General features: G+C 43.7%; 1 protein-coding gene across 3 annotated transcripts in view; it reads right to left on the bottom strand.

Annotated features, from left to right (window-relative positions):
• MED15 (mediator complex subunit 15) overlaps window positions 1-10267 on the bottom strand; it is an 85691-nt gene extending 75424 nt beyond the window's left edge. For all 3 annotated transcript variants that reach the window (XM_077160316.1, XM_077160314.1, XM_077160315.1), the window contains exon 1: window positions 10113-10267. In XM_077160316.1, the coding sequence (XP_077016431.1) occupies window positions 10113-10180 (68 nt within the window). In that variant the 5' untranslated portion in view covers window positions 10181-10267. The remainder of the gene's footprint in view (window positions 1-10112) is intronic.
• Between the last annotated feature and the right edge of the window lie 4512 nt (window positions 10268-14779).

Below are 14779 nucleotides of genomic sequence, written 5' to 3' on the forward strand. Positions count from 1 at the left end.
CTGTTATTCTACACTATACTGAAAGTTCTAGCCAGAGCAATTAGGCAAGAAAAAGAAAGAAAAGACATCCAAATAGGAAAGGAAGAAGTAAAATTTTCACTATTTGCAGATGACATGATCCTATACTTAGAAAATCCTGAAAAATCTACCACAAAGCTAAAGCTAATAACCAAGTTCAGCAAAGTAACAGGATATAAGATTAACATGCAAAAATCAGTACTGTTTCCATACACTGGTAAAGAGCAATCTGAGGAGGTAAACAAGAAAAAAAATTTCATTTACAAAAGCAACCAAAAGAATGAGATATCCAGAAATAAATTTAACCAAGAATGTGAAGAACCTGTATTCAGAAAACTATAAAACATTTCTAAAAGAAATCAAAGAAGACCTAAATAATACATGAAAGGACAGTCCATGTTCATGGATTGGAAGACTAAATAAATATCATTAACATGTCAATTCTACCCAAATTGACTTACAGATTCAACGCAATCACAATCAAAATTCCAAAGGCCTACTTTGAAGAAACAGAAAAGCCAATTACCAAATTTATTTGGATGGGCAAGAGGAACCCGATAGTCAAAAACATCTTGAAAAAGAAGAACAAAGTTGGAAGACTCATACTTCCTGACTTTAATGCATATTACAAAGCTACAGTGGTTAAAATAGCCTGGCACTGACATAAAGATAGACATATTGATCAATGGAAATGAATTGATCCCACACATTTATAGTCCATGGATTGTTGACAAGGCAGCCTAATCCACTCAACTGGGTAAGAATAATCTCTTCAACAAATGGTGCTGGGAGAACTGGATACTCATATCCAAAAGAATGAAAAAGGACCCCTTTCTCAAACCTTATACAAAAATTAACTCAAATGGATCAAAGGACCTAAATATAAGAGAAAGGACCACAAATCTCCTAGAAGAAAATGTAGAGGAGCATCTTCAAGATCTTGTGGGCATGAGGTATGCAACTAGCTGAATAAACCTTAAAGACTGGATGCTGACTGAAATGTCAGAAACAAAAAGACAAATATTATCATGCCTCACACATACAGACTAACCATAATATAAAAAATTGATGAACTGAAGTCAAGAGCATGGGTTATCAGGTTGGGGCCTATGTAAAGGGTCCTAGATTGTAAGCTCTTACAGCAGTCATATGTATTCAGGAGTTCTAACTGTTATTTCTAAATTCTGAGATACTAAGCTATATAACTTGGTTGTTCCCAGAAACTTCGGGTATTTTGTGACACCTGAGACACAACAGTTAAGAGCTCTGAAGCTATGAAACTCAGCACCACCCCATACAGAAACTGTTTAAAAAGTTGAAAAAGGGATCTGACTTCGACTAGAGATATAAATGAAGCTGATCTGGATAGGACAGGGGTAGATCAGAATATAGGGTAAAGGATGTTATTGTCCATATTTTAAAACTTCAACTTCTGTTTGAGACCAAAGGGGGAGATATCTATTTGGTCCAAAGTTTATATTTTGGGTAATTCATTACCTAATTTAACTTGTATGGTCAGTTTACTTGAACAGCATAAGTACATGGAATCTTGAATAGGACATAAGATCTTGGTTTGTCCAGATTAGTGTGATGCCCCAATAAATCCCAGAATTATTTGGACAGTGAATAAGGAAATATTTGCAAAATCCCCTTGAGGACTGGAGAGAAAAGAGGAAATATTCAACTTCCCCATTTGGAGAATTTCTGATATTCTCACAAGCAATGGGGGCAACCAAATCAATAGGCTGAGCCCTCATCTTGGGGTTTACCCCTATGAAACTTATTCCTGCAAAGGACAGGCTAAGCTTACTTATAATTCTGCCTAAGAATCAACCCCAGAGTCCTTTTTTGTTGTTCAGATGTGGCCTAAGTCAACTCAGCAGGTGAACTCACTGTCCTCCCCACTACATGGGACATGACTCCCAGGAGTATAAATCTCCCTGGCAATGTGGGACAGAACTCCTGGGAGGAACCCGACCCAGTATCATGAGATTGAGAAAGCCTTCTTGATCAAAAGGGAGAAGAGAGAAATGAGACAAAATAAAGTGTCAGCGGCTGAGACACTTCAAACAGAGTCTAGAGGTTATCCTGGATGTTATTCTTACACATTATATAGATATCCTTTTTTAGTTTATGGTATATTGGAGTGGCTGGAGGGAAGGAAGTACCTGGAACTGTTGAGCTGTGTTCCCATAGCCTTGATTCTTAAAGATGACTGTATAATGATACAGCTTTTACAACATGACTATGTGAAAACATTTTATCCAAGGTATGCATAGATGAATAAAAAATATATAGTTAAAAATTAAATAAATAATAGGGGGGATAAGGGGTAAAATAAATTATGGAGACTGAAATACTAGTGGTCAATGAGAGGGAGGGGTAAGGGAAATGGGATGTATGAGTTTTTTCTTTTTATTTATTTTTCTGGAGTGATGCAAATGTTCTAAAAATGATCATGGTGATGAATATAGAACTATGTGATGATACCGTGAGCCACTGATTGTTTACCATGTATGGACTGTATGTGTGTGAAGATATGCAAAAAAAAAAAGATCTTGTGGGAAGAAGTTTCTTAGACTTAACCCCCAAAGCACAAGCAATCAGAGAAAAAATGGATATTTCCATAAAAATACTAATGAACAAAAAAGTTGTAATACAGATCATGATGTCTTGTATATGTCATTTTTTGTTAAGCAGAACAAAAAAAAGTCAGAAAATAAGTAATAACATTTTGTCAAGGAGACTGAAGGGCTACACATTTGCTTTTAATTCTATATTTTCTATATTGTTTAGGTTTGCTTGTCTTTCCCTCAAGCCTGTATCAATTCTGTACCAAAACAGTTTCAATTAAAATCACTGAAGATAACCAGAGTTTATATGTTCACATTGAAATATTATATCCAATTTCAAATTTCCAAAGTTTTTAGTAGTTACATTCCTGGCATTAAATTTGAGCAAATTACAGTCAAATTTGTAGCTGTAACAAATAGAAAAAAATATTGTAAGAATGAAGAGTTCATGGAAGAGAAAGAGAAAACATTAAAACTTAAAATGATAGGTGCTTTTATTATTTTCGTTACTGAGAACCATAAAAAAAGCATGTTTATATCTGATACATCCATTCATTTATTTTTTCGTCAGGAAAAATAAATGTAATAGAAGCCTCCTACCTTATCTTGCAATTTTGGAATTTCTAATTTGATAGCTTGGCTGTCTTCTGGATATAAACATGATAGTCTCATGAATATCAGCATTTATATAATAAAACATGATCTTTTTTAATCCAAAAACAACCACAAAAAAGGATAAATGGGACCTCCTCAAAACTGAATACTTCTGTGCATCAAAAGTGAAAAGGCAACCTACTCAATGGGAGAAAATATTTCAAAACCACAGATAAGAGTTTAATATCCAGTATATATAAAGAAATTCAACAACTCAACCATAAAAAGACAACCCAATTAAAAAATGGGCAAAAGACATGAATAGATATTTCTCCAATGAGGAAATGCAAACGGTTAAAAAGCACATGACAAGATGCTCAACATCACTAGCTATCAGTGAGACACAAATCAAAACCACAATGAAATATAATTTCACACCTACCAGAATGACCACTATTAAATAGAAAATTACAGGTGGTGGAGAGGATGTGGAGAAATAGGAACACTTATTCACCATTCGTAGGAATGTAAAATGGCACAGCCTCCATGGAAAACAATTTCGCACTTCCTCAGGAAGCGAAGTATAGAATTGCCATATGATAAGGCAATCCTGCTACTAGGTGTGTACTCAGAACTGAAAGCAGGGACACAGACATTTGCACACCAATGTTCATTGCTGCATTATTCACAATTGCCAAAAGATGGAAACAACCCAAGTATCCATCAACTGATGAATGGATTAACAAAATATGATATATGCATACGATGGAATATTATCTAGCAGTAAGAAAGAATGAAGTCATGAAGCATGCAACAACACGGACAAACCCTGAGGACATTACATTGAGTGAAATAAGTCAGATGCAAAAGGACAAACATTGTATGATCTCACTAATACAGGTTAGTGATAAGTAAGCTCAGAATTAAAATCTAGAACATAGTTACCACTAGATAGGATGAGGGTAGAGAATGGGGAGCTGAGGCTTCATGTGTGCAGAATGTTTAACTAGGCTGGACTTTAATGTTTGGAAATGGATAGAGATGATGGTAGCGCACGGTGAGTCTAATTAACAGCACTGAATTATGAGTGTGATTGTGGTAGAAAGGGGAAGTTTAGAGTCATGTATGTCATTAGAAAGAAAGAGGATAAAACATGGAACTGTATAACAGAGTGAACCCTGTGGTGGACGATGATGGTGATTCATAGTACAAATATAAAAGTGTTCTTTCATAAATTAGAACAAATGTACATCACTGTTACAGAAAGTTAGCAATAGTGTGGGACATGGGAAAAAATGTACCTACTGCCAACTATGGACAGTAATAGTTTAATATTCTTTCCTAAACAGTAAAAAATGTACCACACTAATGCTAAGGGTTAATAATAGTGGGGGATAAGAGATGTGGGATGTTTTGATGTTTATTTCCTGTGTGTGAAATAATGAAAATGTTCTAAAATTGATTGATTGTGATGAATACACAACCTTGTGGTGATACTGCGAACCACTGATTGTACAGTTCTGATGGAGTGTATGGTATGTGAATATATTTCAGTAAAACTTCTTGGAAAAAAAAAATGGGAGTAACAAGCACACCTACTGACAGGGCAAATGTGAAGCCAACTCCTGCCACAGGGCTTAGTGCGAGCATAAGCTCACTCCATGGCAGCTGCTGCTGCTGAGAAGGCCCCAAGCTCCTGGGCAGATGGTTGAAGGCTCATGCCCCCTCAGTCATGGTCACTACAAGTCTACAGGCAGCAGGGCCGAGGGTTGGGACGGTGAAGTCGGTGGGTCGACAAGCACCCCTGGCCACCTGTCAGGACAGGCACCTGGGGACAGGGCTCCTGCTCAGGGAGTGGATGGTCTAGCAATGGGTTACATCCAGTGGGTGTAGTGGTCTGAGACAGTGGCTGGCCATGACAAAAGCAGCAGGGCTTGACAGCTACCCCGCCAGAAAAACAGGGCCAGAAGAGCACCCAAAGAGCAGAGGCTGGAGCGAGGCCTGAACGGGACAAGCCATGAGCCCGGCACAGGAGGAGCTCTCTTCTCCTGTTATCCTCAACAGCAACCTAAAAGAGGGGTCCTGAGAAAGGACTCGGGGAGAGACAGGCTGACCTGTGCCTGTGGGAGGGCACAGCACCCAAGGGAGGCCCTGGACTACAAGGTGAGGGCATACCTGCCCTTCTAGAGGCCTCTCTAGACTTTGCAAAGTTGTTTTAGTTTATGGTTTTTCTGTCTGTTCTTTCTTTTCTTATATTTTTGGTTTTGTTTTATTTTGTTTCTGGCTAAATAAGCACTCTGCTTTCGCCTTCCAGTCTAGGCCGAACTCACTGCGTCTCCTGAGATCGTGACCTGGAACTCACATCTCCCTCTGGAGCTTCACCAAAGAAGATGCTGAACCTGTCTGCTGCCCACTCCCCACTATGCTCCTGGCACTTCACCAGAACCCCAACTCGGAGCTGCCCTTCCCCACCTGGGACCTTCCCCTCTGCACTGTTTGGCCCAAGAGACATTTTATGGCACGACTACACATGCAATCTGCTGTAATGAGGGGTAGGAAGGATAAAAGTCTCAAGAACAAGGTGGCAGAAAAGTTTAAAACAACTGGGAATAAATGATAGATCAAGTCCCTTCATTCATTCCTGATAAAATATTTCCTGTGTGCCTTGACTATGTCAGGCACAGAGCCAGTCACTACAAACCCACACTTGCACTCGGGAGCCTATAGATGCTCAGCATTGATCAACAATCACCCGAGGAAGGCCCAAGGCCCACAAAGATCAGCTCAGGGGGCTCTAAAGGTGGCTTCTCCTGGGGTCCCCAAAGGCATCTAATCTGAACCTACCAAATCTAACTGCCTTCCCCGCAAACCTGTTCCAAGTGTTGACAACTTCCCTAATAAGGCGCAGGGTCTCAACTTCACTTTCCAAGGCTACTGAAGCTCCAGCTCCTGCAGGGGTACAGAGGGGTCAAGGAACTGTACAGAGGTCCCTCTATTTTTCCTCCCACAATCCCTGTGAGAGATTGGACTGTCTGTCCAGTTTCCGGATGAGGGATCCAATTAAGAAAGGTTAAGTATCCTGTCCAAGGTCACTCAGCTAACAAGTGGAGAAAGTGGGATTTCCACGACTGCGAGAGGTCCTTATGAGAGTTTTGATGTGTGGGATGCCATGAAGTCTGGGGTCCTAAGGAGGGACCCAGAACAGGTGGCGATAACAGCATATCAGAGAGTAGAGAAGGACCTTCTGAGAATCTCTTTAAAAAGAAAGAGCAATCCTGCCAGAGGGAACAGCATAAGAGCTGGAAATATGCAAGACACCAAAAGAGCAGAGATGCTAGATAAGGCAGAGGTCCAGAAGAGGTGGGCGGCTGGGAGGGTGGGACAGCTGGAGTTTCATTCTAAGTGCTAAGGAACTCACGGATGAACTTTTCAGCTGGGCAGTGGTGTGAGCCACTCACACTGTGCTGCTGGGGGAGGAGGACAGGAAGGAGATGGGAGGCAACAGTCCAGAACAGACCAGGAAAAAGGGGAGACAGTGGAGGGCTAAGAAGAGGCTGGACAAGAGCGTCCCCACATTGGCTGTCCTATCACAACTCTGCTAACCAACCCCAACTCGTTTTTTCTCTTTGGGAACTGGGAGACAGCTGTGTCTGTGCTCTGAAGCAGTATATAGGCTCTGGGAAGATTCGCAAGATGCTGGTGGAGGCAGTGAGCTGTCAGATGCTGTGATAGGTTCATGTGTCAACTTGGCCAGGTACTGGTGCCTGGTTGTCTGGTCAGGCAAGCACTGGCCCGTCTGTTGCTGTGAAGACATTTCATGGACTTAAATCATGATCACTTTGGCTGCATCCACAGCTGATTGCAATCAGTTAAGGGGAGAGTCCTCTGCAATGAGTGACACTTAATCTAATCACCAGAAGGTTTTTAAGGAGGATTCAGAAGAAACACTCACTCTTCCTGCTTCATCCAGCCAGCCTCTGAGAGTTCATTGAGGACCTTCATTGGAGCTGCCAGCTCGCAGCCTGCCCTAAGATCTTGGATTCTAACATCCCATGGTTGTGTGAGACACTTTATAAACCTATGTTTACAGATATCTCCTGTTGATTCTTCTTCTCTAGAAAACCCTAGCTAAAACTGATGCTTTCCCTCCACCTGAGTGTTTCAGTTATTCTTTCTTACACTTCCTTTTCTCAACCATAAATCACCTGGGTTCAAAACATTTCCCAAGTTGGCTAATTTGAAAAACAGCACAAAGCACCAGAGGGAGTTAGAATTAAAGATATGTCAAGTACCCTAATGTAAATCCTCTTTTTTAACCCCATGAATAGCATAAAGTAAGTCACTAAGAAGTATGATGTTCTTTTAAAGTAAACCCGAGAGAAAAGAGACAAATCTTGAGTCAAATACCCAAACAGCTTTAGGAAGTCATACTGTTTGTCCATACAGTGGGCATAATGACCTCCCAAAGATGTCCATGCCCTGCACCCTGGGACCTCCGACAATGCTACAATGCAAAGGGACTTTACAATTAAGGTGATGGACTTTAAAACAGGGAGATTATCCTGGATTATCTGGGTGAGCCCAATCTAATCATATGTGCTCTTAAAAACAGAGGATTTTCTCTGGCTGGAGTGAGAGAGATGTGACAGCAGAAGCCTGGGAGGGACTCCACCCCCCTTGCCGGAGGGTACCCATCTCAAGGAGAAGGAATGCCAGCATCTCAAAGGACAAAGACTGACTGCTCGCTGACAGCTAGTAAGGACAGGGGACTTCAGTCCTACAACTGTAAGGAACTGAATTGGGCCAACCAGAAAGAGCCTACAAGTAGACTCTTCCACAGCCTCCAGTAAGCAAAGCTGCCTGGCCAACACCTTGATTTTGGGCTCCTGAGACCTCAAGCCAAGGGCTCAGTTGAGCCTACTGGATCTCTGGCCAACAGTCACAGTCAGATGATAAATCTGTGTTTTCTAAACTGCCAGTGTTGTGGTAATTTGTTGCAGTGACAACAGAACACTAATATGCAAGCAGTGATCTAGCAAAAACAATTCTCCTGGAGGCAAAAGGAAGCTGGATTAAGAAGTATCCAGTCAGCCTCAACACCCAGAAACTCTTCATTCACCCTCCCAACCTTTCAATCCAGTTTCCTATGATGTAAACTTCCTGTTCTGGGCTTTTCCAAAGAGGAATCCTTGCCCTGGGAGCTTCTCTTGAGGGAAAGGTGAAGTGAGCCATCCTTCCTGATTCCACCTACAGACAACTTCCCAACCAACACACCCTACTTTGAGCGCAGCAAGAGAACTATGCCTGCTGACTCTGCAAGATGTGCAGAGTCACCCAAACACTGTTCCACAGTAGTGCCTGGAGTCACTCTCAGTCCATGCTCCTTTCACTGTTTCAATTGGTTTCCCAGCATTCAGCCCCACTTCCTTCCTTCCACACTGCTGCACCTCCCCCCATTCATTTAGTCATCAAAGACGGTGGATGTTCTCCCCTCTTTCTGGAATCTTCCTCTTTCAGTTTCTAGCATTGTCTCCCGCAGGCCTTTATCAATTCTCACCTAACTAGGTCATTTCAGGATCGTTGTATGAAGCAATGTGACAGGTACTGATCTAAGACTGGGGAATCCTAGAAGGGAAAAATCAGCTCCCAGCCCCCCAAGAGCTCAAAACTCAGAACATCTTCCTAATTGATCTCCCAGAAGCATCTCTTTTCCTGTGTCCTGGATCTATGTCCAGGGACTTGGGGATCTTTCCAAGATCTTCCCAAATCTGGTGTTTCATTTTCTCAAAGTAGGCCACATGCCAAAAACAGGCCGGACTCCACATCAGGGCACCCCGATGGCCAGCAGTGCCAGCGTCTATTAATCCTCACTCCCTTATCATCTCCTGTCCTTACTTCTCAAACCCCAGCACTCAGTCTACACACAACTCCTCCAGGCAGTGAGCACACCCTCTTCCCAGCGGCTCAGCTTACACTAATGGCCCTTCATACTCCTGCTCCTCTTTCTAAGATTCAGTTTAGTCATCACCTACTCCACAAGGCTGCTCTTGGCCTGCCCAAGCTAACTGCCACGTCTTCCTGGGAAGCGCCCGCAGTACCCACAGCCTCATGGTGCATCGGTAAGACAACACTGCAATTGTTCCTTTACCGGCTGTGTATTCCCTGAAGACAGAGGCTGTGTCTCTGGCAAATATGCCGACAGCACAGAAGCCCGGTGAGCTCAATAAAGTCTGCTAAACGAGACAAGCAGTCGGTGCTAAGGGGCTCCGGAGTTTCGCTCCGGTTGTGCGGAGGAGGCTCTAACCCCAGCTGCTCACTCCCTTCTCCAGAACCCACAGCCGCTTCCTGCCACCCCTCGGCGAAGTCCACACCTGGTCGCGGGATCACCCTTACGATTCTCCGTCCCCACCGCCCACATCTCCAACACCTACCCTCCCCATCGCATCCTCCATCCAGCCTCCCCTAAGCTCCCCTTCTTCCCCGTGACGCGCTTTTCTGGAAGAGAGGACCCACGAAGCACTCTCACCCTGCTAAACCCACTATGGGCTTGCCCCCCTCCCTTCTTCTATTCAGTGTGATTCAAAACGGGGGGAAGACTGCATCCGAAGCCCACAAATGACGACTCAGAAAGCTCAGGACGATGACTCATAAGCCAGTGCTCGTCGGTTTGCAGCTTTGGGCCCCAGGAACGCTAACGAGCAGTCTGGGTCCGCCGAGGACACGGGCGGGAGCCGGGGGACCGCCGAGTCCTAAGACCCACGCGGGTCCTCGCCGCCTTAGGTCTCTCGGGCACCCCCGCGACCTGGGTCTCCAGGCGCCCTGGGTCTCACGGCTGCGGCCCCGGCCTCACCCGCCTGCGCGACCGAGGGCTGCGGGGGGAGGGGGGAAGTCCAGCGATCCCACCCCAAACCCCCGGCCCCGACTCACATTTGACTGACCAGCTTCTGCCTGAAGGCGGTGCTCCGCCAGTCGGTCTCCTGCCCGGAAACGTCCATGCCAACCCCCCGCGCCCGCCGCCCGCGCCCAGCTCGGCGGCCGCCGCCTCAACCGCAGCGACAGGCCCAAGCCCTCAAACCTCAGTCCTCGGCAGCGCCGCAGCCGCGCCGGAAGTGGTGCGGCATTGTGGGAAATGGAGGCGCGCGGGGGGCCTGTGGGAAATAGAGGCGCGCGCGCGGGCCTGTGGGAAATCGAGTCCCCGACCCCGGCCTGGCGCTTGGCTCTTTCTGGGAGCCACCGGGTCCCCGGAGCCCCCAGATGCTTGCTGGGGAGCCACGCTCCTGGGACTCGCGCTAGGTCCGCCTCTGGCTTGCTGCGACCCTACTTGTGTGCAGACCGCGCCCAGTCCGGGAGATTTCGCCCCTTTCAGGGTCCCTGGGAGAAGCTGCAAACTGCAGACAGAGGATGCTATGGAGAGGTTGTCAGATATGTATAAGCACCTACTGTGTGCCAGCGCAGTATAAGAGACCTGCCTTCCTGCAGGTGCCTCACAAAGTCGAGTAGGGAAGACTTTTTTTTTAAATTATAAACAACGAACAAACATTCTTGACATGCGAATATTCTTGGCATGGTTACAATCAATGGCTCACAATACTATCACATAGTTGTGTATTCATCACCGTGATCATTTTTTTGAACATTTGCATCACTCCAGCAAAACAAAGAAAAAAGTAAAAACTCATACATACCATACCCCTTACCCCTCCCTTTCATTGACCACTAGTATTTCAATCTACTCAATTTATTTTAACCTTTGTTCCCCTACTGTTTGTTTATTTCTTGTCCATATTTTTTACTCATCTGTCCATACCATAGATAAAAGGAGCATCAGACACAAGGTTTTCACAATCACACGGTCACATTGCGAAAGCTTTATCATTATACAATCATCTTCAAGAAACATGGCTATTGGAACACAGCTCTACAGTTTCAGGCACTTCCCTTTAGCCTGTCTAATACACCTTAAACTAAAAAGGGATATCTATAGAACGCATAAGAATAACCTCCAGGATAAACTCTCGACTCTGAAATCTCTCAATCACTGACACATTATTTTGTCTCGTTTCTCTCTTCCCCTTTTGGTCAAGAAGGTTTTCTCAATCCCTTGATTCTGAGTCCCAGCTCATTCTAGGATTTCTGTCCCACGTTGCCAGAGGGTGGCCGGGTAGACTTTTGCCAGGTAAAATAAAATGGTTGCAGTACTGGGGGGTGCTGGGAGGGGACCCCTTCTCCAGAAGGGCTTTCCGAGAAGGCAAAAGCAATTTCCGTATGGGGGCGTTGATGGAGAACAAATCCTACACACCTGCAGATAAGCAACACCTGGTGAGACATTAGTTTTGGTCAAGGACAAGTAGCTTATCAGAATGGACAAGCATTCTTGAATATGGGCACATACATGAATATGTGCTCCCCGCTTTGTAAGACACCCCCTTCTCTGTGTAAAATGGAAACTTAGTATCTGCCAACTAGAACATTTTTTCACTTGCTCCCAACTTGACCCACTGTGGGCTTCCCCTTTCCACCCCATCTGTAGAGCTTCCTCCTTTTTGAATGGGATGCCCCTAGGATTTGTAAATGGCTCCATCAAGCTGTGAGATCCTAAATTTAATGTAGTTGGAAAGTATCACTTCCACCGCTGCTTCCCTTGGTTAGACTTTTGGCATCTCATATCCCACCAGTGGCTGTATTTTGGTAGATGTTGGGGATGTGTGAAACTAAACCACGTTTATTAATTTTTAAACACGGGCTTTCTTTTTTGGTCGACAGCCATATTTCCTTCAAAGAGGTCACAGCCCAGATTGTCCCAAGAAGCTTGATAACAGATGCAGACTGCTGGATTGAGACAAACAAGACCAGAGAAGCCCCCTGAAGGAGGGTGAAAGATTTGCTGCTTGAACCTGTGTGACCCTTTCCTGTGCCCCTAGGTAGGGAGGGCAGGCAGGTGACAAAATCCCTAAGCACAGAGTATATACCTGGAGGAACTGAGTATGGGGACACGAATGGACATGTGCACACTCGTGTCTCCGGTGGCAATGTTTGTGATCCACAACGAATGGAAGTGGCCTAAGGGTACAATGACTGAGGAATGGAAGGGGGGACTGCGGTGTATACATGCAGTAGACTATTGAGTGGCCACAAGAGTGAATGAAGTTGTGAGGCATGCAACTAGCTCAATGAATCTTAAGGACTGTATGTTGAATGAAATGTCAGAAACAGAAAGACAAGTATTATCATGCTTCACTAATATGGACTAACTATAAAGTGCAAATGCTGAGAATTGAACCCGAGAGCATGGGTTATCAGGTTGGGGCCTATTGTAAAGGGTCCTAGATTATAAGCTCTTACAGCGGTCAAATATTTTCAGGAGGTGTAAATGTTAATTCTAAATTCTCAGATACTGAGCTGTTTGATTGTTACCTGGTAGTTCCCAGAAACTTCAGTTATTTATATAACACCTGAGACTCAGAATTAGAGCTCTGAAGCTATGAAAGTCAGCAGTACCCCATACAGGAACGGTTTAAAAAGTTGAAAAAGGGATCTGACTTCAAGTAGAGATATGAATGAAGCTGATCTGGATAGGACTAAGGTAAATCAGAATACAGAGTAAAGGATGATATCATCCACATTTTAAAACTTCAACTTCTGTGTGAGATCAAAGGGAGAGATGTTTATTTGGTGCAAAATTTATATTTGCGGCTGTACATTTCCTAATTTAACTTCTGGTCAGTTTAGTTGAACACCACAATTACATGGAATCTTGAATAGGGTGTAAGACTTTGTTGTCTTGTTCAGGTTAGTGTGATGTCCTAATATATCCCAGAATAGTTTGGACTGTGAATAAAGAAGTATTTGCAAGGTCCCCTTGGAGGGGTGGGGAGAAAGGAGGAAATATTCAACTTCCCCATTTGGAGAATTTTTGATATTCTCACAAGCAGTGGGGGCAGCCAAATCAATAGGCTAAGCCCTCAATCTTGGGGTTTGTGCCTATTCTAGTTTGCTACCTGCCAGAATGCAATATACCAGAAACAGAATGACTTTTCTAAAGGGAAATTTAATAAGTTTCTAATTTACAGTTCTAAGGCCAAGAAAATGTCCCAAACAAGTCTATAGACATGTCCAATCAAAGGCATCCAGGGAAAGATACCTTGGTTCAAGAAGGCCGAGGAGGTTCAAATTTTCTCTCTAGTGAGAAGGCACATGACGAACACAGTCACAGTTTTTCTTTCTCATCTGGAAAGGCACATGATGAACATGGTCAGGGTTCCTCTCTTATCTGGAAGGGCACATGGCGAACACAGTGTCATCTGCTAGCTTCTTCTCTTGGCTTCCTGTTTCATGAAGCTCCCTGGGAGGCATTTTCCTTCTTCATCTCCAAAGGTCCTTGGCTGGTGGACTCTGCTTCTTGTGGCTATGTCGTTCTGCTCTGCTCTCTCTGAATCTGTTTTTTTTTTTTCTACAAAATGTTTCCTCTTTTATAGGACCCCAGAAACTTATCAAGACCCACCCAAATGGGTGGAGACATGTAGTCACCTAATCTAGCTTAACAACCACTCTTGATTGGGTTACATCTCCAGGGAGATGATCTAATTACAGATTCAAACATACAGCATTGAATAGGGATTATTCTACCTTTACAAAATGGGATTTAGATTAAAACATGGCTTTTCTAGGGGGCATACATCCTTCAAACCAGCACAGCACCCATCAAATTTATTCCTGAAAAGGATAGGCTAAGCCTACTTAAAATTATGCCTAAGAGTCACCCCCAGAGAACCTCTTTGGTTGTTCAGATGAGACCTCTCTCTCTAAGCCAACTTGGCAAGTGAACTCAATCACCCTCACCCCATACGTAGGACATGACTCCCAGGAGTGTAAATCTCCCTGACAACATGGGACAGAACTCCTGGATGAGCCGGGACCTGGTATCAAAGAATTGAGAAAACCTTCTTGACCAAAAGGGGGAAGAGAGAAATGAGACAAAATAAAGTGTCAGTGGCTGAGAGATTCCAAACAGAGTCGAGATATCCTAGAGGTTAGTCTTATGCATCATATAGATATTGCTTTTTATGGTGTATTGGAGTGGCTGGAGGGAAGTACCTGAAGTGTAGAGCTGTGTTCCAATAGCCTTGCTTTTTGAACATGATTGTGTAATGTTAAAGCTTTTACAGAGTGTATGTTTGTGAAAACCCTGCATCTGATACTCCTTTTATCCAGGGTATGAACAGATGAGTAAAAAATGTGGATAAAAAGATAAATAATAGGAGGCACAAAGGTTAAAATGAAATTGGGTAGATGGAAATACTAGTGGTCAATGAGAGGGAGGGATAAGGGGTATGGTATATATGAGTTTTTTTTCTTTTTTCTTTTTATTTCTTTTTCTGGAGTGATGCAAATGTTCTAAAAAATGATTATGGTGATGAATACACAACCATGTGATGATATTGTGAGCCATTGATTGTATAGCATGTATGGAATGTTTGTGTGTTAAGATTTATCAATAAAAATATATATATATTTAAATCCCTGAGCCCAAGAAATCCACAAGCAAAAGGTGGACAACTTCTGACACAGGCCTCAGAGAGTAGACTGACGTCTTC

Source organism: Tamandua tetradactyla, chromosome 5 (genome assembly GCF_023851605.1).
Source record: "Tamandua tetradactyla isolate mTamTet1 chromosome 5, mTamTet1.pri, whole genome shotgun sequence".
Classification (NCBI taxonomy): Eukaryota; Metazoa; Chordata; class Mammalia; order Pilosa; family Myrmecophagidae; genus Tamandua; species Tamandua tetradactyla.